The 24,352-nt window shown below is 45.0% G+C and overlaps 1 protein-coding gene across 5 annotated transcripts in view; it reads left to right on the top strand.

Moving 5' to 3' along the window:
* LOC147110566 (ubinuclein-1-like) overlaps positions 1-24,352 on the top strand; it is an 88,509-nt gene that overhangs the window by 47,226 nt on the left and 16,931 nt on the right. For 4 of the 5 annotated variants that reach the window (XM_086000652.1, XM_086000655.1, XM_086000654.1 and 1 more), the window contains exons 9-14: positions 9,130-9,174; positions 11,116-11,234; positions 14,084-14,206; positions 19,124-19,267; positions 23,137-23,187; positions 24,120-24,162. In XM_086000652.1, the coding sequence (XP_085856778.1) occupies positions 9,130-9,174; positions 11,116-11,234; positions 14,084-14,206; positions 19,124-19,267; positions 23,137-23,187; positions 24,120-24,162 (525 nt within the window). The remainder of the gene's footprint in view (positions 1-9,129; positions 9,175-11,115; positions 11,235-14,083; positions 14,207-19,123; positions 19,268-23,136; positions 23,188-24,119; positions 24,163-24,352) is intronic. The other variant, XM_086000653.1, reaches the window with a different exon arrangement.

Here is a 24,352-nt window from a genome sequence, read left to right as displayed (position 1 = left end):
AATAGATTGACAGGTCATTTATCTCATTGCTGTTGGTACAGATTTGTTAATATGTTTTCCTACATTAAGCCACTGCATTTCACAGAATAATTTATTGATTGAAGCACTTTGATGTGATATGGTACTATATAAACGCTTTGTTACTGGCATTTTACATTAGAATCATTATTTGTAGAATAAAAGGTAGAGGTAAACAAACTATCCTCCTGGGGAGAGTGGAAGCAGAGCCCCTTTGGGGTAGTATTGGCTTCATGGTGACTCACCAGGGTGAAAGATTGGAATCAAGCCAACTCTCATGACAAATTCAGTACTTGGATACCTGAGCCAGGCTAGTCTTCAGCAATTCAGGGCACTGTTGATGAGACAGCCAGGCTGGCTCATTAACCTGTTGCTGGGTCTGGGATTCTTCCAACTCTGCTTCCCATAATACTGCAAGCTAGTGCAATAATGGATAGGATGGTCCTGGCTAAGCAAGCATCGATAAATTTACTAGTGCGCTGTGCCAGTGCCCTCTATGGTTTTAGCTGGCTAAAATCCAGAGGTGCCATTGTGCACACTTGGGGGTGCTTAATTCTTGGATGTTGCCAACCTGCACCTATGCTGTCTGGGCTTAGCTAAGTGGGGTGTGCTTCTACAGGGAGAGAGTGTACACTCTATATTGGGAAAACATATTTGAATTTCTAACTGGCTGATCAAAAGTAATTGTAAACTAGAAACACAAACACAGATTTGTAGCGATAACATCTCTCGAAACCCCGTGTCATTTCATGGGTGCCGAAGTTCTGTGGCCTTTGCTGTATCTTTGCCGCTCCTATTGCACTGAAAGCCTTGTCCAGTGTTAAATCTTTTCCAGAAGATATCTTTTTCTGTGTTTCTACACTTAGGGGATCGCAGATGAATTTGTCTTGCAGAGAGTCCTGCCTCGAATTGGCAGTGTAGGGTATCAACAATCTCCTCAAAATTCTTGTCCATCGGTTCGGCTGGAGTGATTAAGTTGCGTAACAGCTTGTATGTTTCTGCGCCCATTAGATCCAGAAGCACTGAAGCTTTTTTTTCATCTTCTATTCCATTTGCGGTGCAAAACACCTCCACTCTTTCTACAAATGTGGTCCAATCCTCTATCTTGTTATCAAAAACATCAATATTGCCAAAGTTAGGCTCTGTTTCGTTATCAAAAGCACCAATATTACCAGACTTAGTCATTTCAAAAAAAAAATATGGCGCTTCCCGCGCTTTTTTTTCCTGTAGCAACGATATGGCGCTTCCCGCGCTTTCCCGCCGCTGCTACCGATAACAAGGCTGTTTTACTGTGGTTTCCGTTTATTCACTGTTGGAGAGTTCCCGACGGAGGTCTAAACGCTGACCTGCTTGCCGCGCCGGCCGTCTCCCGAGTGCACCCTCCCAGTCCGTTATTGCTTGCCTCCGATTTTGCTGCCTGTCTCAGCTGTAGAGCCCGCCGCTGGAGCCCCAGCCTGACGCCCAGGAAGGATTAGCGCAGTACCTGCCACCAGCTTGGCCAGCTGGTGAAACCACAGTTTCTATTACTTCCTTGAGTCTTCTGGACGCTGGAGGAATCGATGTCCTTGAGGTGCTGCCGAATTGCAGGTAAGTCCGTTTCCACTTCGTCGCCACTGTAGTGTCCGTGTGTAGATAAAGACACTGAAGACAGGAGTTGGTTCATAGGTATTTACTAAGCAAGTCTGGGGGGGGGGTTCTAAAGGATATACACAATACACAGGCTTATATAGCCCAAGTGGCAATTACCGGCATTACGCACACCTGGGGCTCTTAAAGGCACATACACCACAATTGCTCTTAAAGGCACATACACCACAGTACCTGCATGCTAGCTTTCTGTGTTTCTTGCACGAGGACACCCAAATCTCTCTGAACACCAACATTTGAAAGTTTCTCACCATTTAAAAAATATTCTGTTTTCCTACTCTTCCTACCAAAGTGAATAACCTCACATTTCCCTAAATTATACTCCATCTGCCACCTTACTGCCCACTCACTTAGTCTATCTATATTCCTTTGCAAACTCTTTGTGTTCTCTTCACAGCTTACTGTCCCACCTAACTTTGTATAATCAGAAAACTTGGATACATTACACTCAGTCCCTTCATTTAGGTCATTAATATAGATTGTAAATAGCTGAGGCCTCAACCCTAACCCTTGCGGCACCCCAGTAGTTACAGCCTGCCAACCTGAAAAAGATCCGTTTATCCCTACTCTCTGTTTTCTGTCCATTAACCAATCCTCTATCCATACTACTTGTATTACCCCCAACCCCATGAGCCCTAATCTTGTGTAATAACCTTTTATGTGGCAGCTTTGCCTTTTGGAAATCCAAATATACTACATCCACTGGTTCCCCTTTATCTACCCTGCTAGTTACATCCTCACAAAACTCTAATAAATTTGTCAAACATGATTTCCCTTTCATAAAACCATGTTGACTCTGCCTAATCATGTTTATGATTTTCTAAGTGACTTGATACCACTTCCTTAACGATGGATTCCAGCATTTTCCTGACGACTGATGTCAGGCTCACTGGCCTGTAGTTCCCTGTTTTTTTTTCTCTCCTTTTTTGAATATCGGTGTTACATTTGTGACCTTCCAATCTGCTGGGACCTCTCCAGAATCTAGGGAATTTTGGAAGATCAAAACCAATGCATCCACTATCTCTTCAGCCACCTCTTTTAGAACCCTAGGATGTAGGCCGTCAGGTCCAGGGGATTTGTCAGCTTTTAGTCCCATTAGTTTCTCTAGTACTTTTTCTCTATATTAATTATGTTAAGTTCCTCACCCTCATTAGCCCCTTGGTTCCTCACCATTTTTGGTATGCTTTTCGTGTCTTCTACTGTGACGGCAGATACAAAATATTTGTTTAACGTTTCTGCCGTTTCCTTATTCCCCATAATAATTGCTCCTGTCTCAGCCTCTAAGGGAACAACGTTTACTTTTGCAACACTTTTCCTTTTTACATGCTTGTAGAAACTCTTACAATCTGCTTTTATATTTCTTGCTAGTTTTCTCTCATTCTATTTTTTCCCTTTTTATCAATTTTTTGGTCAACCTTTGCTGGTTTCTGAAACTCTCCCAATCCTCAGGCTTACTATTATTCTTTGCAACATTATAAGCTTCTTCTTTCAATCTAATGCTATCCTTAACTTCTTTAGTTAGCCACGGTTGGATCACTTTTCCCGTGGAATTTTTGTTTCTCAATGGAATATATTTTTGTTGAGAATTGTGAAATATTTCTTTAAATGCTAGCCACTGCTTATCTACTGCCAAACCCTTTAATCTATTTTTTCAATCTACCTTAGCTAACTCACCCCTCGTACCTATGTAATTGGCTTTATTTAAGTTTAAGGGCTAGAAATTCAGTAGGCTTTGCGCCCAGTTTTCGCCCAAAGAGGGCTTTTGCGCCACTTGCTGAGCTTTCGCCGATATTCAGCGCTGCGGTAATGGCGGCGTTAGCCAGTAGCGCTGCGCCGCCACCGATGACATCATCGGTGTGCGCAGTGCCCCACTACCGGCCCGACCGCCATATTTAGTTGCGGCCGCCTCTTCCGCAGCGGCCGCAAACAGCGATCAGAAAACGGGGCCGTCCTGTAGCGTTAGTGGGGCGAGTTAAGGCGGAGGTACGGTCGGCCGCTTTTTTGGCGGCCGCCTGCCCGCACCTCCCCCCCCCCCCCCCCCCCCCCCCCCCGCGGCATTGCCGGCTGTTTTCCGGGAGCCCGGCACTTCTCCGTGGTGCCGGGCTCATTTGCCGGCACTAGCGAGCGGCGATCTCGCTGTTGCAGGCACCTCCCCAAGCGGGGGCGCCGAAACCCTTGAATAGCGGCCGCCTTCGAGTTGGGGCGCTGAAACTGAATTTCCGGCGGGCGCAAGTGGCTCCGCGCGCAGCGGTACTTTCTGGGCGCGAGCGAGCTGGCCGCCCCAAACTGAATTTCTAGGCCTAAGACTCTAGTTTCAGACTTAGGCAAGTCACTCTCAAAATTAATGTAAAATTCTATCATATTATGATCACTCTGCCCCAGAGGATCCTTTACTATGAGATTGCTAATTAACCCTGTCTCATTACACAATACAAGATCTAAAATAGCCTGTTCCCTGGTTGGTTCCATGACACATTGTTCTAGTAAACTGTCCCGAATGCATTCCATGAACTCGTCCTCCAGACTACCTGCAAACACAAGACTGTCCAGGCTTATCTATGTGTGATAAACCACCATGAGCCAAGGAACTGCTAATTGCACACTATTGGGAGCATGGTCAGCATAACTGTTGCGGAACGTTTGTTCTGGCTCAGAGAAAGTTCTGTGTTTTACATTGCAGAAAGGCCAAGTGGCAACAGTTAAGGCTTCATATTAATCCATCAAGATTCTTGGTACCACTGAGGGATCAAATCATGAGTCGGCAATGGTCAGTCACATAGTGGAGATATTTATTGTATCATCAGCTGTGAATGACCACATTCTGTTTGTAATTTTTGTAGTAAGTTTTGAACTAAAATCTTTTTTTAATAGGAATATATTAATGGACAGGTGTTATTTTTATATATATGTAATCACATCAGTTTGTAATATTACTTTATCAGTGTGATATACTTATTTTATTTCCAATTGGATTTCTCAGTAAAATTTGTAATAATGTAACAAATTACATCAACGCATGGACCCTTTTATACGTTTTTTAAAATGCTAATCTCTTCTCATCCAAGGGTAATTCTGATGCAAAGTGCTTTTCCTACCTTCTGGAAAGCTACCAGTGAGCTAAATCTTCTTTTGCTGTTTCGTTTCTTCTCCTAGCCATTATTCCCACTTTTGGGTGTCTCAATACCACAACGCTGTACACTACAATACAGAAGTACTTGTATACAGACCCCCAAACAGTAATGCTGAGGTTGGGGATGGCATTAAACAGGAAATTAGAGATGCGTGCAATAAGGGCACAGCAGTTATCATGGGTGACTTTAATCTACATATAGATTGGGCTAACCAAATTAGTAACAATACTGTGGAGGAGGAATTCCTAGAGTGTATACGGATGGTTTCCTGGACCAATATGTCGAGGAACCAACTAGAGATCAGGCCATCTTAGACTGGGTATTATGCAATGAGAAAGGATTGATTAGCAATCTTGTTGTGCGAGGCCCCTTGGGGAGGAGCGATCATAATATGATAAAATTCTTCATTAAGATGGAGAGTGAAGTAGTTGACTCAGAGACTAGGGTCCTGAATTTAAATAAAGGAAACTACGATGGTATGAGGCGCGAATTGGCTAGGATGGATTGGGGAACATTACTTAAAGGGTTGACGGTGGATAGGCAATGGCAAACATTTAAAGATCGCATTGATGAATTACAGAATTTGTTCATCTCTGTCTGGCATAAAAATAAAACAAAAAAGGTGGCGCAACCGTGGCTAACAAGGGAAATTACGGATAGCATAAGCTCCAAGGAGAGGACATATAAATTGGCCAGAAAAAGCAGCAAACCTGAGGATTGGGAGCAGTTTCAGATTCAGCAAAGGAGGACAAAAGGATTAATTAAGAGGGGGAAAATAGAATATGAGAGTAAGCTTGCAGGGAACATTAAAACTGACTCTAAAAGCTTCTATAGATATGTGAAGAGAAAAAGATTGGTGAAGTCAAGCGTAGGCCCCTTGCAGTCAGAATCAGGGGAATTTACAATGGGGAACAAAGAAATGGCTGACCAATTAAATACATACTTTGGTTCTGTCTTCACAAAGGAGGGCACAAATAACCTCCCAGAGATGTCGGGGAACATTGGGTCCATTGAGAAGGAGGAACTGAATGAAATCAGTATTTGTAGGGAAATGGTGTTGGGGAAATTGACGGGATTGAAGGCCGATAAATCCCCAGGGCCTGATAATCTACATCCTAGGGTACTTAAGGAAGTGGCCCTAGAAATATTAGATGCATTGCTGGTCATCTTCCAAAATTCTATAGACTCTGGCACAGTTCCCATAGATTGGAGGGTAGCTAATGTAACCCCACTATTTAAAAAAGGTGGTAGAGAGAAAACGGGGAATTATAGACCGGTAAGCCTGACGTCGGTAGTGGGGAAAATGCTAGAGTCCATTATAAAAGATGTAATAGCAAAGCACTTGGAAAACAGTGACAGGATCGGACAAAGTCAACATGGATTTACAAAAGGTAAATCGTGCTTGACTACTGGAATTTTTTGAGGATGTAACTGGTAGAATAGATAAAGGAGAACCAGTGGATGTGGTGCATTTGGACTTTCAGAAGGCTTTCGATAAGGTCCCGCATAAGAGATTAGCGTGCAAAGTTAAAGCACATGGGATTGGGGGCAAGGTACTGACTTGGATAGAGAACTGGTTGGCAGACAGGAAGCAAAGAGTTGGAATAAATGGGTCTTTTTCCGAGTGGCAGGCAGTGACTAGTGGGGTATCGCAGGGATCGGTGCTAGGACCCCAGCTATTCACAATATATATTAATGATCTAGACGAGGGAACTAGATGTAATATCTCCAAGTTTGCAGATGACACAAAGCTGGGTGGGCGTGTGTTCTGTGAGGAGGATGCAGAGAAACTCCAGTATGATTTGGACAGGTTGGGTGATTGGGCAGATGCATGGCAGATGCAGTATAATGTGGATAAATGCGAGGTTATCCACTTTGGTGGCAAAAACAGGAAGGTAGATTATTATCTGAACGGCAATAGATTGGGAGAAGGGGAAGTGCAATGAGACCTGGGTGTCCTTGTGCACCAGTCGCTGAAGGTAAGCATGCAGGTGCAACAGGTGGTTAAAAAGGCAAATGGTATGTTGGCCTTCAAAGCGAGAGGGTTCGAGTACAGGAGCAAGGATGTCTTGCTGCAGTTGTACAGGGCCTTGGTGAGACCACACCTTGAGTATTGTGTGCAGTTTTGGTCGCCTTAGCTGAGGAAGGATGTTCTTACCATGGAGGGAGTGCAGCGAAGATTCACCAGACTGATACTTGGGATGGCAGGAATGACGTATGAGGAGAGATTGGGTCGATTGGGCTTATATTCGTTGGAGTTTAGAAGAATAAGAGGGGATCTCATTGAAACTTAGAAAATTCTAACAGGACTAGACAGACTAGATGCAGGAAGGATGTTCCCAATGGCGGGGAAGTCCAGAACCAGGGGTCACCGTCTAAAGATAAGGGGTAAGCCATTTAGGACAGAGATGAGGAGGAATTTCTTCACCCAGAGAGTGGTTAACCTGTGGAATTCTCTACCACAAAAGGCAGCTGAGGCCAATTCATTCTTAAATATATTCAAGAAGGAGTTGGATATATTTCTTAAGGCTAAAGGGAGCCAAGGATATGGGGAGAAGGCAGGGACAGGGTACTGAATTTGGATGATCAGCCATGATCTCATTAAATGGCGGAGCAGGCTCGAGGGGCCGAATGGCCTACTCCTGCTCCTATCTTCTATGTTTCTATAAGTCACATCTGTTTTTTCAGCAGTATACATGTGAAAATTATGGATGGTTCAGAGTAGACAGGCTGTATATTATTCTAGAACCTTTAGACAACATATATATCCATCAGAGAAAAGTTCCAATAGTTTTAAAATGTTACGCATATCCCAAGATTAAATTAAGACCTACCACTCACTGTCCTTTGTTTCATGATTGTTATGCTGTATCTCATTGCAATGTAACCATTGCTAATCATAACTCGAATTAGAGCTATAAGGCTGTTGATTGAAGACTGCATGAAACTACTTTCATGTTTGATTGAGGAACCTAGATGAAGGGCCATACAGTTCAGGACATTATCAAAGTTGAAAAGAGTAGGAGAGAAAACCAGACAAACTGAGCATTCGTGGATAGGTAATACCAATTGTCAGCTTTGCTCATTTATTAGAAATCGTGGCTCTGAAGCAAAATGTTTTGGGTTGAAGCCGCGCCTGAGGCCCTGAGCACCTAAGCTGGGCTATCACTCCAGTGAGTACCATGGGAGTGCTGGGTTGTTGAAAGAGCCTTCCTTCGGATGAGTGGTTAAATAGAGGCCTTGTCTTTTTTAGATGTATGTTACAGACCAGGGACTCTGGTAATATCCTGGCCAACATTCCTCCTCAACCTACATCAAAAAACTGGTCATCTATTTCATTGCAGCCACATTTTACCTATATACTAGTTACTGTACTCCAAAAATGATTGTGTAGGAAGCATTTTGGGGAAAAAATCTAGAAAGAAGGAACTTGCATTTACATAGCAACTTTCACAACCTCAGAATGTCCCAAAGCGCTTCACAGCCAATGAATTACTTTTGAAGTATAGTTGCTGTTGTTATGTAGGTGACCCCTGCAGACAACGCACACAGGAAGGTTCCACAAACAACAGTGAGATAAGTGACCAGATTTGGTTCATTTTGAGAAAAGAAATGTTCTATAACAAATGTTGTTTTCCAGGAAAACAATGAAGTCATCATGTCACTTCAAATATCTTTTATTGTTTATAACACATTGATACTTATTTTTGTATATTCTTCAAAATTGTTTCTATAAAGTAACACAAAATTCTTCCTAAATGTTTTATGTTGAATTTGGGTAAGTTATTAATATAATAATTTCCTCTATTGTTTAATTTGTAAAAGCATTGTATTCATGTTGGGTTTGTTTAATTGTGCCACCCTTAGAAATTGATCACGGGAAGATAAGATCATGCACATTTCATTTTTACAGTCATATAATTCAAAGGTGAATTTTATGCTTAAAAGATGGAATTATCCAGTAATTTGAATTAAGCAATGTAAGTAACTGGAAAGTAGGATTTTTGTGCTTTAATGTTTTGAATTATCATATAATTTGAATTAAGCAGTTTTGAATTGAGTAAACTCTTGAATTCATGAAACACGATCTGCCAGCATAAAACCATGTCAAATCGACAAACTTTTATAATTGTTTCAAGGTAAGATCTGGTTCAACATACATGACCAGCATATATCCTGCTTTAACTCCTATATTGCTTTCTTTGTAAAATATTTTTTGGATGAGGTGAAAGAGTTGGGGGACGATTGCTATACTCTCCTAATTCTGATGTGGGTGTTCTGTTAAGCAACTACTGTAATTATTTTTTGTCCTCTTAAAAAAAAATTATTACAGACTGGGGCGAAATGGCTGGTAAAGACAAGTGAATGCTTAATGCAGGTGAGTATCTATCTATATATATAAATCGGTACTTCTGTCATTCTGTCTTTCTATCTGTCTGTCATCGCGTGTGCTTACGGGTATGCACTCGAAAGTTACAGGGCGTACCTACGCGCGCGTTACCTCCAAAGAAAGCTTACGCTTCCGAGACGGTTTTAAGCGTATTTACGTTTCGGCCGGGCTAAAATTGCGCCCGCGGTATCCCAAAAACCTTCAACATTCTGCTCATTAGCATCTCATTATCCGCTCATTAGCGACAGAGTGACCTCGAGCTCGACCAATCGTACGCCGGGTTGCTGGCGTGTGCCGCCGGGCCAATCGGTGCGCGTGTGGCCGGGCTTTATCGTTCTGAACCGAGGTGAGTCGCCGCCATCTTGATTCCAAACTTTTCCTTTCTTTTTCCCGCTTTCTGCGTCTTAAAAAAAAACGTTGCTTTTAAAACACATATTGTTTTTAAAAAAAATGATTTAGAAAGTAATTAACTTATCTAATCTCATTAATTTTCCTACCTTTCCCCGTTTTTCCAGGTAGGCCTAGAAGCCTCGGCGTCTCCTCCGCACCCACGCCCGAGCTAGGCACCTCCCGGCCCCACTCGAAGGCTGGAGGGCCGAGCCTCAGCCCAGCGCCGCTAGGGTGCGCGCGCAGCAGGAGCTGAGACGTCTCTCTCTGCCGGGGCTTGCTGAGCGTCCAGCGTTACCCTGGCAACCGGGCCCGCCGGACGTCTCGCACAGCCGCAATCGGCGGTCTTCACCTCGGGGGGAGGGGGGGGGCGGCCGCGACCCTCGGGGGGAGGGGGGGGGCGGCCGCGACCCTCGGGGGGAGGGGGGGGGCGGCCGCGACCCCTCGGGGGAAGGGGGGGCGGCCGCGACCCTCGGGGGGAGGGGGGGGGCGGCCGCGACCCTCGGGGGGGAGGGGGGGGGCGGCCGCGACCCTCGGGGGGAGGGGGCGGCCGCGACCCTCGGGGGGAGGGGGCGGCCGCGACCCTCGGGGGGAGGGGGCGGCGCGCGACCCTCGGGGGGGGGGGCCGCGACCCTCGGGGGGGGGGGGGGCGCGCGCGCGCAGCAGGAGCAGCTGAGACGCGGCGTCTCTCTCTCTGGCTTGGTCAGCGTCACGGTTGCCCGCCGGCCGAGAGAGACGCCGCGTCTCAGCTCCTGCTGCGCGCGCAATCGGCGGTCTTCACCTTGGGGGGGGTCGCGACCCTCGGGGGCCGCGACCCTCGGTGGGGGGGCGCCCGCCCCCCTCCCTCCCCCCCCCCCACCCTCCATCCCCCCCTCCCCTCCCCCCCCGCCCTCCCTTCCCCCGCCCTCCCCCCTCCCCCCCCGCCCTCCCTTCCCCTTCCTTCCCCCCTCCCCTCCCCTCCCCTCCCCCCCCGCCCTCCCTTTCCCTCCCCCCTCCCCTCCCCTCCCTCTCTTCCCCCCAGTCGCGCTCTCTCTTCCCCCCCAGTCGCGCTCTCTCTCTCTTCCCCCCCCAGTCGCGCTCTCTCTCTCTTCCAACAACAACATGCACTCGAAAAAGCCTCGGCACCGCCGGGCACTTCAGCTAGTTTATGTAGGTTTCAGTGTGTATAATAAATATCAAATGAATTTTAAGGATTCTTTGTGAAACTATTTTTTAAATAAGTCATGTTTACATTGTTTTATATATATTTCCTTTTGTTACGTGTTCATAAAACATTTATTCTATAAATAAGCTGCACCAGAATCCAGTGTCTGATAACATCACTTTAAATATTTAAAACCTTGTGTTTAATATTCCAGTTGGAGCCATTCAGTTAGCTTGGCCTCAGTTGTACCTAGTTAATTTGACCAGTTGCATCAGAAATTACATTTTGGATTGCCATATTTTCTTTCTAAATCCATTCTATTGCCCAGACCTTATTGATAAGTGCTCAAATTTAGTAAAGAAGAAAAATGCATTTTGTTTTGATTTGTTTTCTCATAGGATGGCCGGCTGAAGGAACCTATACAGAAACTAAAAGAAGCAATTGGGAGAGCAATGCCAAATCAGATGGCAAAGTATCAGGATGACTGCCAGGCTCATAGCCAAGCTAAAATTGCCAAGTATGTGCTATATAGCAAGACAGTGGATTGCACTTGCATTGAAAGCCAGTTCTTGAACACAGGAACAGGAGTTGGCCATTCAGCCCCTCGAGCCTGTTCCACCATTCAGTTAGATCATTACTGATCTGTATCTTAGCTCCTGCCTGCCTGCCATACCCCTTAATATCCTTGCCTAACAAAAATCTCAGGTTTGAAATTTTCAGTTGACCTAGCCTCAACAGTTTTTTTGGGAGGCAGGGAGAGTTCCAGATTTCCACTACCCTTTGTGTGAAGAAGTGCTTCCTGACATCACCCCTAAACGGACGGCCTAGCTCTAATTTTAAGGTTATACCCCCTTGTACTGAACCCCCCCACCAGAGGAAATAGTTTCTCTCTATTTACCCTATCAACTCCTTTGATCATCTTAAACACCTCAATTAGATCACCCCTTAATCCTCTATAATCAAGGGAATACAAGCCTAGTCTATGCAACCTGCCCTCATATTTTAACCCAGGTATCATTCTGGTGAATCTGCGCTGCACCCCCTCCAAGGCTGATATATCCTTCCTGATGTGCAGTGCCCAGAACTGAATGTTGTACTCTAAATGGGGTCTAACCAGAGCTATATATAACTTCAACCCCTTTGTATTCTCACCCCCTTGGGATAAAGGCTAACATTCCATTAGCCAATTAAATTATTTTTTGTACCTGTCTACTAGTTTTTAGTGATTGATTGATTGACAAATCTCAATTTATATAGGCTGATGTTGTCTTTTATGCTGAGGCTGAAATGGTCTTTTTTACATTGGCCCAGAAATTCGGGTCGGGGGCTTCCCGCGGGTGCAAGCCCCCGACCTGCACTTACCTTGCACGCCGGCCGTTGAGCTGTGGGCCCGCGTGGGATTCCGATCCTGGGCCTGCTCCAACTGCTGGCGCGCAGTGCTTGCGTATCCCAGGGGCGCAGTTAGTTCGATGCTTCCCCTGGGATCACGTGGGCCATGGAGAGCCAATTGAGCAGGGAATGCCCATTACCTGTCAAACCTTATAAATACTACGGGCCCCAAAACATCACTAAATCTTCAAATAATTTTTTTTTTAAATCACATTTTTTAAATAAACTATAATTTACATGAAATAACTATTTTAAACAATACAGTAATTTAAATTTTTGAAAAAAATAATTTTATTTTCTAACGGGGCTAAAAATAAACTTGCCTTGCTTTAAAGTATTTAAAAAGAATAAACCTGTGGAAAAAATGTTTTAATTTTAATTAATTCACCACTTACCTTGTAAAAAGCAGGCCTTACGCCTACTTTTTAAATGTGTAACTTCTGGAGACTTACCCTCCCGGGAAAACCTGCAAAAAGAACATAAGTTCGATGCGCACGCGCAGCCTCTCCTGCGCACGCGTTCGAACTCTGAACCCCTTCTTTCAGGGGAACAGAAATGCCGGTTTCCCACACATGCGCAGTGCATGCAGGAAACCGGCACTTCCATTGGGCCTACGGGTGAGTACCCCGTGCGTACTCACCCGTGGAGACCTGAATTTCTGGGCCATTATTTTTCTCCTCTTCCTCTCTTCTATTGGGTCTCCTTGTGCCACACACTAGCCACCGCTGAAATTGTCAACCGTTTTACCGTTGTATATACAATATAAACAATGGTGTGCATTGAATTACAATTGTGTACGTAATACTGAATTGTTTTACGTTGCAACCAAGAATAAGCATGCAAACCCAAAACCAATAATGTAGCAGTAAACCAGATCAGTTTGTAATATTCTCTGCCTCTCACTTAGCCAGTTTAATCTATATCTCTTTGTGGAACAACATCCAGTGATGCTTCAAGTGAAGTGGCTGCACAGGTTTGATATTTGTTAGCATTAAAGAACATTGTCTATGTAACATTACAAGGGTAGCAACACAATGTACATTCAAAATAGGGTGGAAAATTGAAGAAATGATCTGCACATTTTAATGTAAGAACATTTGGAAGGGCGGTGCAGTGATGTAACATAGTCCCATGGAATGCTAAAATGTGTGTTCGTGATCATGACATTCCACATGATGACCAATCAGTTTAACCCTTGGAAGGCAGTGAGCAGATGTCGGGTGGTTCCCCATAGTGAGAAGATTAGTCACTCCAGGCCCCCTCGTGTACCTTCCAGCAACAAAGTATCGTTAGCAGAAAACCTTCTGTGCTGGGATAGTGAATGGCATGGAGAAAGATGAGGAAAAGGGAAGAAAATATACTTAAAACAAATGTAATTGTTAAGAATTTGTCTTTGCGTGCACCCAGTCTGTTCTCTGGCTAAATCAAGCAAATGATTTTGGTCATTTACTTGCTAACTATGTACCTCAAAGTTTATATCAATCCCTTAATGATGAATTGAAGAAATTAAAGAAATAGACAGTGTTGAGCAATAGTAAGTAAAACCGAGAAATGAATGAATGACTTGCAAACTATGCCTCAAATTATGAACATACTTTTGTTCTTTACTAAAGAACTAAATTTAAAATAAAAAGCATTTGTTTTAACATAACATTAGACATTTCAATGTTTGCATTTTGTTACTATCCTTGTAATCCTGCAAGTAATTAAAGCTTTAGTTCTAATCTGTTCCTACAACATATTTCTGTGACATAAATAGTTTTGTTCAGAATAGGCTAATAAACCCCTTTTCATGTAGTTATAAAAATGATATAGTTACATGGCTATTCATTCATAGGTTTATAGGAAGCATTGGTAGCGTCAATGCTCTAATCAGCATTGTCAACCAATTATTGGGTTCTACGAATCCTGATGACTTGTTGATTCTTATTGATCAGCTGGTGAATTTTCAGTTTATTTCAAATTTTGAATCTGCAGGATGATGGGAGAAGATAAGGACCAAAAGGAGAGAATGTTCTCTGATGATGACGATGATGAAGACAAGATGGGAAGAAGAATTGTGGGACCACGTAAAAAATTTCACTGGAATGATGAGATCAGGTTTGATATTTTGATTGTTGTGTCAGACCACATAAGGCATTCTGATTGACAGTATACCTTTTAAGTTCAGCCAATTGCAATTAGTGGTGGATTATAGCTGCGCTGTACTTGGTAACTGAGTATGGGCTCATTGAATGACAAGACTGCATGTCAAATCATTCAAATTGCCCTACTGTTATCAATTCATTGTAGCTGGAGTCTTCGAGAAAGGAATGAATGGTTAGTGGAATAGGTCATTAATATCAAGATGGAATATAGGTCAGAGAATATGTATTCGGCTATAGTACAGATGGAGCAATTTGAGAGGAAACTAAATGAGCATAGTTTCGGTAGGAGTGTTGGACTTTAAGAAGTTGTCATGGTATCCAAGACAATGAGAAACAGTTCACCAAAGTGTGAAAGAGTTGAGTTTCAGAGGTGTGTAACATCAGCAACAAGTGGGCCAGCCAAGGTGAAAACAATATTCGAGATGGTGGATTAGTCCAGAACTTTTAAGTTGGTGGACAATTTGAGAATTAACAGCAGCTTCTGTAATTTTAGAAGGTACGGCCAAGAAGAAGAGAATGCAAGGGCAATGGGGCAGTTGTTGGAAAGGTAAGGGGGATCACCTTTCTTAGCAGTATCTAAAGAGCAGGAGGGGGGTAACGGAGATAAGAGACAGTGTAGAAATAAATTTGGAGGCACGCATCTTAAGATAGAGATGCGTCACGACCATAGGAGCAGGATTTGATGGTCCTGGTGAAGATAAAACTTGCTATTGGTCATAATGGCAAGACAGAATGGAACAATAGAGGGAGGTGCTTTAGTGAGATCAGCAAGTTTAGATTTGAATGTACAATATTAAGCCAATGAGTGCTGTTTTTTTTTACAAAGATATGTACTGTGCTTATAGAGATGGAGGCATTTTTCAAGTTTTGCATTCGGTCTATATTAAGCACTCTCGGGTTATGTATATCATGGATTGATTGCAAGTTTAAACCATCCTGTATGCAGAAACAATGAGGTAAATTTTTGTTTTCACTGCACAAGCAGTAATCTAGTGGAACAATCACCCATCCATTAGAGAACCCACCCAATTCTTATCCTATTATTCTGAGCTCCGCCAGATTATCACCCTTGCGGTGAAGATGAAAATTTGCCCCAGTGTGGCTTGACCAGTCTCAAATAGCACCCTGTGTTGTACCAGTTGGACATTTCCGTTTTTTGTTTTCTTTGCATGTGATTGCTAAACAGTGCTGAATTATCGGCAATTTTGTGTGGTGAACTCATAAGTTAGGAATATGATTGAAGCTGTGTAAACTCATTTTGCAATCGACCTTTATAGCTAGAGGAGACATTTCAATCTGGTCTGGACTTGAAGTTGAAACCAGACAAGATCTCAGATATGAAACAGCCAAAAACAGTGTCATATTAAGGAACAATATAGGATGTTGTGATTGCTTCATGTTCTTTAAGTGTATTCAGCAAGCTGAGCATGGTGTGTGGCCACAACTTCTGCCGCTCCTGTATCACACAGCTTTGGGAAAAGAAGGAGACAAACTCCTGCCCGGAATGTAGAGAGGAGTTTCCGGAAATAAACCTCAGTCAGTCGGGCCTTAGCGAATCTGGCCGAGAAAGCTCGAAAATTAAACCTGAATCGTTCCTGGGATGTGGGTGTCACAGGCAAGGCCATCATTTATTGCCCATCCCTAATTGCATTTGAGGAGGTGGTGGTGAGCCATCTTCTTGAACGGCTGCAGTCCGTGTGGTGAAGGTACTCCCACAGTGCTGTTAGGGAGAGAGCTCCAGCGATGATGAAGGAATCGCAATATATTTCCAAGTCAGGATGGTGTGTGGCTTGGAGGGAAACTTGCAGGTGCTGATGTTCCCATGCGCCTGCTGCCTTGTCCTTCTAAGTGGTAGAGGTCGTGGGTTTCGGAGGTGCTGTCGAAGAAGCCTTGGCGAGTTGTTGCAATGCATCTTGTAGACTACAGCCGTGATGCACCAGTAGTGGAGGGAGTGAATGTTTAAGGTGTTGGATGGGGTGCCAACCAAGTGAGCTGCTTTCTCCTGGCTGGTGTCGAGCTTCTTGAGTGTTGTTGGAGCTGTACTCATCCAGGCAAGTGGAGAGTATTCCATCACACTCTTGACTTGTGCCTTGTAGATGTTGGAAAGGCTTTGGGGAGTCAGGAGGTGAGACGGTTGCCACAGAATACCCAGCCTCTGACCTGCTCTTGTAGCTGGTCCAGTTAAGCTTCTGGTCAATGGTGGCCCCCAGGATGTTGATGGTGGGGGATTCGACAATAGTAATTCTGTTGAATGTCATGGGGCGGTGGTTAGACTCTCGCTTGTTGGAGATAGTCATTGCCTGGCACTTGTGTGACGCGAATGTTACTTGCCCCTTATCAGCCCAAGCCTGAATGTCGTTCAGGTCTTGCTGGACTGCTTCGTTATCTGAGGAGTTGTGAATGGAACTGAACACTGTGCAATCATCAGTGAACTTCCCCACTTCTGACCTTATGATGGAGGGAAGATCATTGATGAAGCAGCTGAAGATGGCTGGGCCTAGGACACTGCCCTGAGGAACTCCTGCAGTGATGTCCTGGGGCTGAGATGATTGACCTCCAACAACCACAACCCATCTTCCTTTGTGCTAGCTATGACTCCAGCCAGTGGAGAGTTTTCCCCTGATTCCCATTGACTTCAATTTTACGAGGTGAATAAGTGCCACTTAATAGCACTGTCGACAACACCTTCCATCACTTTGCTGATGATTAAGAGAAGACTGATGGGGCGGTAATTGGCCAGATTGAATTTGTCTTGCTTTTTGTGGATAGGACATACCTGGGCACATTTCCACATTATTGGGTAGATGCCAGTGTTGGCTAGAGGCGCAGCTAGTCTGGAGCACAAGTCTTCAGCACGACAGCCAGGATGTTGTCGGGGCCCATAGCCTTTGCTGTATCTAGTGCACTCAGCTGTTTCTTGATATCACCTGGAGTGAATAGAATTGGTTGAAGACTGACTTCTGTGATGGTGGAGGTCTCAGGAGGAGGTCGATATGATCATCCACTCGGCACTTCTGGCTGAAGATGGTTGCAAACGCTTCAGCCTTGTCTTTTGCACTCACGTGCTGGGCTCTGTCATCATTGAGGATGGGGATATTCATGGAGCCACCTCCTCTCGTTAGTTGTTTAATTGTCCACCACCATTCACGACTAGATGTGGCAGGACTGCAGAGCTCTGATCTGATTGGATCGCTTAGCTCTGTCTATAGCATGCTGCTTCCACTGTTTAGCATGCCTGTAGTCCTGTGTTGCAGCTTCCCCGGGTTGGCATTTCATTTTTAGGTACGCCTGGTGCTGCTTCTGGCATTCTCTTCTGCACTCCTCATTGAACCAGGGTTGGTCCCCTGGCTTGATGGTAATGGTAGAGTGAGGGATATGCTGGGCCACGAGGTTACAGATTGTGGTGGAATACAATTCTGCTGCTGCTGATGGCCCACAGTGCCTCATGGATGCCCAGTTTTGAGCTGCTAGATTTGTTCTGAATCTTATCCCATTTAGCACGGTGGTAGTGCCACACAACACGATGGAGGGCATCCTCAGTGTGAAGACGGGACTTCGTCTCTGCAAGGACTATGCGGTGGCCACTGCTACCAATGCTGTCACGGACAGATGCATCTGTGACGGGTAGATTGGTGAGGATGAGGTCAAGTAGATTTTTCCCCTCGTTTTGGTTCTCACCACCTGCCACAGGCCCAGTCTGGCAACTATTTCCTTCAGGACTCAGCCAGCTAAGTCCGTAGTGGTGCTACCGAGCCACTCTTGGTGATGGACATTGAAGTCCCCCACCCAGAGGACATTCTGTGCCTTTGCTGCCCTCAGTGCTTCTTCCAAGTGATGTTCAACCTGGAGCAGTCTAATTCATCAGCTGAGGGAGGGCGGTAGGTGGTAATCAGCAGGAGGATTCCTTGCCCATGCTTGACCTGAAGCCATGAGACTTCATGGGGTCCGAAATCAATGTTGAGGACTTCCGGGGCCACTCCCTCTGACTGTATACCACTGTGCCGCCATCCCTGGTGGGTCTGTCATGCCGGTGCGACAGGCCATACCCGGGGGTGGTGATGGAGGAGTCTGGGGAATTGGCTGAAAGGTATGATTCTGTGCGTATGACTGTGTGAGGCTGTTGCTTGACTGGTCTGTGGGACAGCTCTCCCAATTTTGGCACAAGTTCCCAGATGTTAGCGAGGAGGACTTTGCAGGGTTGACTGGGTTGGGTGTGCCGTTGTCGTGTCTAAAGCCGGTGCCGTGGTCGATGCCAGGTGGTCCATCCGGTTTTATTCTTAGTATTTGTTTTTCATTGCAGTTTGTTACAACTGAGTGGCTTGCTGGGCCATTTCAGAGGGCAGTTAAGAGTCAGCCACATTGCTGTGGGTCTGAAGTCACATATAGGCCAGACCGGGTAAGGATGGCAGATTTCCTTCCCTGAAGGACATTAGTGAACCAGATGGATTTTTACGACAATCCAATAATTTAGAGGTGTGGAATTAGTCACCTTCATGTTGTAAGTTAGAGGCGAGATTTAGACTACCATCCATTCTAAGGCAACCTCTCCAGATTGCGCGCAATCAGGGTGAGGGGGGGGGAGGAAGCAGTTAATGTAAACTTGTTACATTTTTTAAATATACTATGGCTTTTAGATGAAATTTGGCAACAAACTAACTATATTTAGTGTGCTAGTGTACAAATCAAATTAGGGACAATTCGATGCATGGATCAGGATCTTGTATTTAAGTTATGCTTGGACCACAAATCCTGAACAATAGGAGAAAATGGAACATGATCGATTTTCTCATGTATGTCCTTCTTGGAGCATCAACATACTGTACCACCATCTCACTGTTGGTTTACACTTCTTTATTATGTTGTGGTACAGAGACTTGCTGTGCAGTGTGGTGAGGACAAAGATGGCTTGCTATGAGCAGGAGAGAAACAAGTCCCAGGCTGCAGAGGACTACCTAAAGGCTTTTCTTGAATCTGAGGTCAAACCACTCTGGCCTAAAGGATGGATGCAAGCGAGGTACGTGGCAAAGGAGTGTAAGAAATATAATATGGGTAATGTTTTAACTAAGATTAAATATTACCAAATAGAGTTGTTGAACAAAGATTCTGTACAGAGTGAGAATGAGCATTAATAAGGACTACAGCTTCTATATAAGCTGATGTCTGCAAGGGTAAGGTTTAATGACAGTGTGTGCTCTAGAAGGCTGTCCTTCTCTCCCTCTGATCCAGGAGGGCCCTCTATATCTACTGGACCTGGAAAAGGAAGAGAAGGACAAGGGTTAGCAGTTTGTGGCAAAGGTAAGCAGAGAGAGAGGAATGTGAGCTCAAAGCAGGACAGCTTGGGTCAGAGTGTGTATAGGGAGAGATTTCAGTGAGAAGAGAAAAAGAGGGTAAGATAGCCAAATACCTTGCGGGGAGCGTGTCTTATAGCCTTGTCCGTCATAACATTTCCGACTCGCCCTGTCCACAATATCCATGGTGGACTCTTCCAATGGGGAGAGGACATGAATGAATGGTCTCTGTCCTCCTGTCAGTTCCTATCAGTTGTTGTGTTTCAGCTTATCTTGCAAGAAGAAAAGGGTATGTGTTAATGGGCTGTTGAGAGGTTGTGAAGATGTGGCTATGGTTGAATAGTGTTGATGATGCGTGAAAGCTGGCACAGTGAGGGGAGTGATTGTTTGGACAGTAGTAGGTGCACAGTGTGCCAGTAGCAGTAGAAGGAGGTTGAAGTGTGCTGCTGTGATTGGAGAACAGTGATTGGGAGCTGGGACTACAGGTGGTTAAGGAGCGAGTAAGAGAGTAGGGCCCGGATTTTCAGCTTGTGTGGGGAATGGTCGGATTTCCCCGATTGTGGGGTTTCTGACGCACATTTAAAAAAAAGTGTCAGCAGCTCCACGCAATTTTCCCTCAAGTGGCCAATTAATTCCCAGCATGTGGGAAGCCTTGCTAATTGTCCAATTCGAGTCAGAAATACCCACACTATGATGTCATCATTCGTGGTGCTTTCAAAGTGTCCAGCAAGCTTCTCCACCTCTGCAGGCTTCTCAACCACTCTTGCACAATGGCAGAAGAGCCTGCACCAGCTGCTGCCAGCGGCAGAGGCCGAGCTGCCTTCAAATTCGACGAGGCTTCACTGCAGGCATTATTGGATGGGGTTAGGGCCCACAGGGAGGTCCTCTTCCCTAGGTCAGGGAGGAAGAGGCCTCCCACTGAGACCAATGCTGCATGGATGCAGGTGTCAGCAGATGCCAACTCACTGGGAGTCACCAGAAGAACCTTGGCATTACATCTCTATCTTCTTCCTTTACTCCCCCCACAGTACCATCCAGAGCCCCCGTCCTCACTGGAGGAGGAAGAGGCTGTGCAGCCAGACTCCTCAGAGGAAGCTCCAACCTCTGAGGGCGCAGCATCAGCAGAAGTAAGAGCACCCAGCACCAGCGCAGACACTCACACCTCGGGGGGGACCTTCGGGACATAGAGTACTGTTGTCACCTGGTGTTTCACAGCTCACAAGTGAGCCTCGGCAGATTCTGGAGACAGGGACAGCAGTGGAGAGTCCTCGTCGGAGGGTGCAGGACTCTGCCAACTCAGCTCAGCTGTGCTGCATGACGACCCTCTGCCTCTGGGTCCATCCGCAAGAGAAGAGGTGATGGATCTCCATGCACAGATGCAGGAGTCTCTGGCAGGTTTTGTCTCCAGGGTCGCTGCGAGTGCTGAGCAAATGGAGGAGTCCATAGCGACCATGAGCAGATCCTTTGTGGAGTCATTGGCGCATGAACGCATCACCATGGAAAGGTTGGCAACCTTCATGGAGGAGATAACTCGCCAGGGTACGGAAAACATGGTGAGTGCTCATAAGAGAATGACATCTCTTGAGGACCGTTGGCCATCTGTTGAGCAGAGAAACTGATCTTCATGGAAGTCCTTCTGAGTAGGACTGCCAGTGCAGAAACAGGTCCCACTGGCCCCCTAAAGTGCAGCAAGGTGCTCTCAAGCCACTTCCAAGTGCTGGCCCCTTCTGGCCTGTGCAGCTTCAGGTGAGTGAGCAGCAGCCTGGTGCTCATCCTGCTGTTCCTGGTTCTGCTGCTGCCGCCTCTGCTGTTGGAGATCCTCTAATGCCAGGAAGGGAACGTCCCAAAGGCCTCCCATGCTTCTGGCAGATGCCTCCGTTGAGGGGGCGCTGAGTTAGGGTGGTGAGAGGGGCTTCCCAGGAGCTCACACTGGAGAAGTGTGTGAGGCTCCAACTTTCTGCAGCTGCTCCTAAGGCTTCAAAAAGTTCCCCCAAGCCTTGATCAACAAGGTCCTGCAGCCTGTAAATGCTGCCTATTTAAATCTCTTCAGCCCTCAGCGACCTGCTGCTGCAAGCAAGCAAGCCAGCTGTTTTCACGCCAGCTCTCCGCAGCGGGGTTCCCCGCAGGCGGGTTTCAAGTGGGGAAAGCCCCAAAGTCGCAACGGCACGGGAAAATCCACTTCAACAAGCAGATAATTGCTTGTTAGTGCTCCGACGACCAGTCCCGCCAGCGGCGGCTGGGACTGAAGCGAGGCGCGCGGAAACGGCAGTCCGAAAGTCAGATGGGGCGGGGAATCAGGCGGGGGGGGGGTCCCGACCCGCTTTTTCGCCGATTTTCGGTCCCCGGCCGCATGAAAAGCCGCCCGACGGCGGGCAGAAAATCGGGGCCTAGGAGTCTTACAGCTCTACTGAGATCATTGAATTATTTATGGCATCGCAGCCAGGTCCTGGGTGCATTGCTCCTGGAATTCACCTACTCCACCACTTTTGACCACTGTTGCCGTGCAGCATCGGAGAATCACGAGGCCCTCTGACTGTGCAATGTAATGGTCATCTAGTTTTCGGTGGTTATGTGTACTGTGGTCCTGAGGTACCTACATTGCTACTTATTATCTCTACTGAAACTAAATGTCTCTTTAGTTCCTAAACTTTCTAGTTGCTATTTACTGCAGTGCTTTTTTTCTCGAAGGTATCGAATTCCATTCTCTCCTTCTCATTCTATAATGGTTGTTAAATAACACCATGCAAAGAACTAAAAGGAAAACAAAAGTGGAAGCTGCATTAAATGTGTCTTAGTGATTTTGCTGTGGTTACAGTTACAGCAAAGAAAAAAATATTCTAGACTTTAAATAAATCTTACTTTATAAGCAATTTTTAAACATGACGTCACCGCCTGTGGTGTTCTGCAGCCTCTTGCCTACTCTGCAGTTGTAAGTCTGTCTGAAATGCAAAAAGCAAAATAGAAATTGAGCTTAAAAAAACTTGCAAATCAAATGTCATGCATAAATACAATTGAGCAAAATTAACAAGCATATTGTAGTCATCGTAACTGCCTCGTGCCTACAATCTCATGAGTCTTGCAGTTTGTGGCATGCAGTGAGTTATTTTGTGTAGAGCACCAACCCCTGGCATGTTTTCTCTATATATTTCACTCAAAAATAGTCCAATATCCTTTGATGTCCTATGACATTTTCTGCCAAACAACAACATCAAGAGAAGCAGCTGCTGTATAAGCATTTTCATGAATTCATGTTTTGTAACACCTGTCAAAAGATTGCAGGTAGAAGCCCAGGCTCCCAATTATGCTGATGACACAATAAGCCTTGAGATTAATAGTGATTCAGCAGTTTGTTCATCGGCTATATCTCCCAATTGGATTTCTGCCTTGTCACCAACTGGTATTCACCCAACATCTTCAGTTTGGACAGTCACCTCTAGAAATTACTTGAAACATAATTTCTGATCGTGATTGCGGCATGGCATAGATTTTGTACTAGATTGCAGTCTAGTTTTTAAAAAAAATTGTTATTTGGTCTGTATGGTATAAAAAGTAAGAATGAAAAATGCAACATTTTTTGATTGTTTTTCCTCAACAGAACATTGTTCAAAGAAAGCAGGAAAGTATATGCTCATGTCACCTCAATACCGTGAGTATTTGCATCTTCAGTGCTCCTGTGCATTTACTGTACTTTTTTTTTTTCCCCCAATACAAACTGCTTTAGTAATGTGTTAACTAACCCCTGGCTGTGAGAACCTCATTCATGTAACTAGTTCAATGTGCAGGAAATTTAAGTTAAGACATTAGTTTTTTATAATATAAAGAGTTTTTGAAGACAATTTGAGGTAGATTTTTATGTTCATTGCCTGGGCGATAATCTGGTGGAGTGAGTTACCAGTCTTTATAGAATCTGCCTGATTTTCATTCCATTGGTGTCCACTTTGCCAGATTACCACCCAGGCAGCGAAGACAAAAAATTACCCTTGTGTGTCTAATATTGCAGTGCCACATTATTATAGAAAACGTCCATGCTCACCTGTATGACACCATAACCAATCCGATCCCAATATTGGTCAGCACAAGCGACATGGCACCATGAATCATTTGGGAAAAAGAATTCAAACCATTTTCAGCTGCAATTATAGTATTCTATTCTCTTACCCTGCCCCTCCCTCCCTCCCTCCTTTGTTAAACCTCCATTGTGGGCATTTTACCTACTCTGCCTGTCCTCGAGTCTGCTGTGCATTCTCCTTTCTGGGCTCTCTCTCTCTCTCACACTCTCTCTCACACACACTCTCACACTCTCTCTCACACTCTCTCTCACACTCTCTCTCACACTCTCTCTCACACACTCTCTCACACACTCTCACTCTCTCTCTCTCACTCCCTGGTGCTCCAGCTATCCTCCCTCCCTCACAGGTCCATTCACTGTAATTACAGGGAGAACACAATTTTTTAATTTATTTTTCAATTTGAACAACCTCACATGAAATTGATAATTATATTTCAAATTGCATTGTTGAAATAATGATATACAGTTAACTGTAGCTACGTACTAACATTGATTACATTTTATTTTAGAACTAAGAAGAAAGTCATTGCTGCCCCAAAAACTAAAATGAAGGTAAGTGCTATTAGGTGTATTGGGGACATGAGCTCAACTTTTGAAAAGTATTTTATTGGAATACCAATCCTCGGGCATTGGACCCTATTTTTATCCAAAATGTCTGAATTTTTTTTTATACTAGTTCCTGAGATAAGTTGGCTAAAAGTGAAAGAGCAAATTAAAAATAGGACAAATAAAAAAATTTGCA

This window comes from Somniosus microcephalus, chromosome 11 (assembly GCF_052327205.1).
Source record: "Somniosus microcephalus isolate GS21.2 chromosome 11, FLI_Smic_1.0, whole genome shotgun sequence".
Classification (NCBI taxonomy): Eukaryota; Metazoa; Chordata; class Chondrichthyes; order Squaliformes; family Somniosidae; genus Somniosus; species Somniosus microcephalus.
Note: the sequence above shows the minus strand (reverse complement) of the source record. Positions and strands in the feature narration are given on the sequence as shown.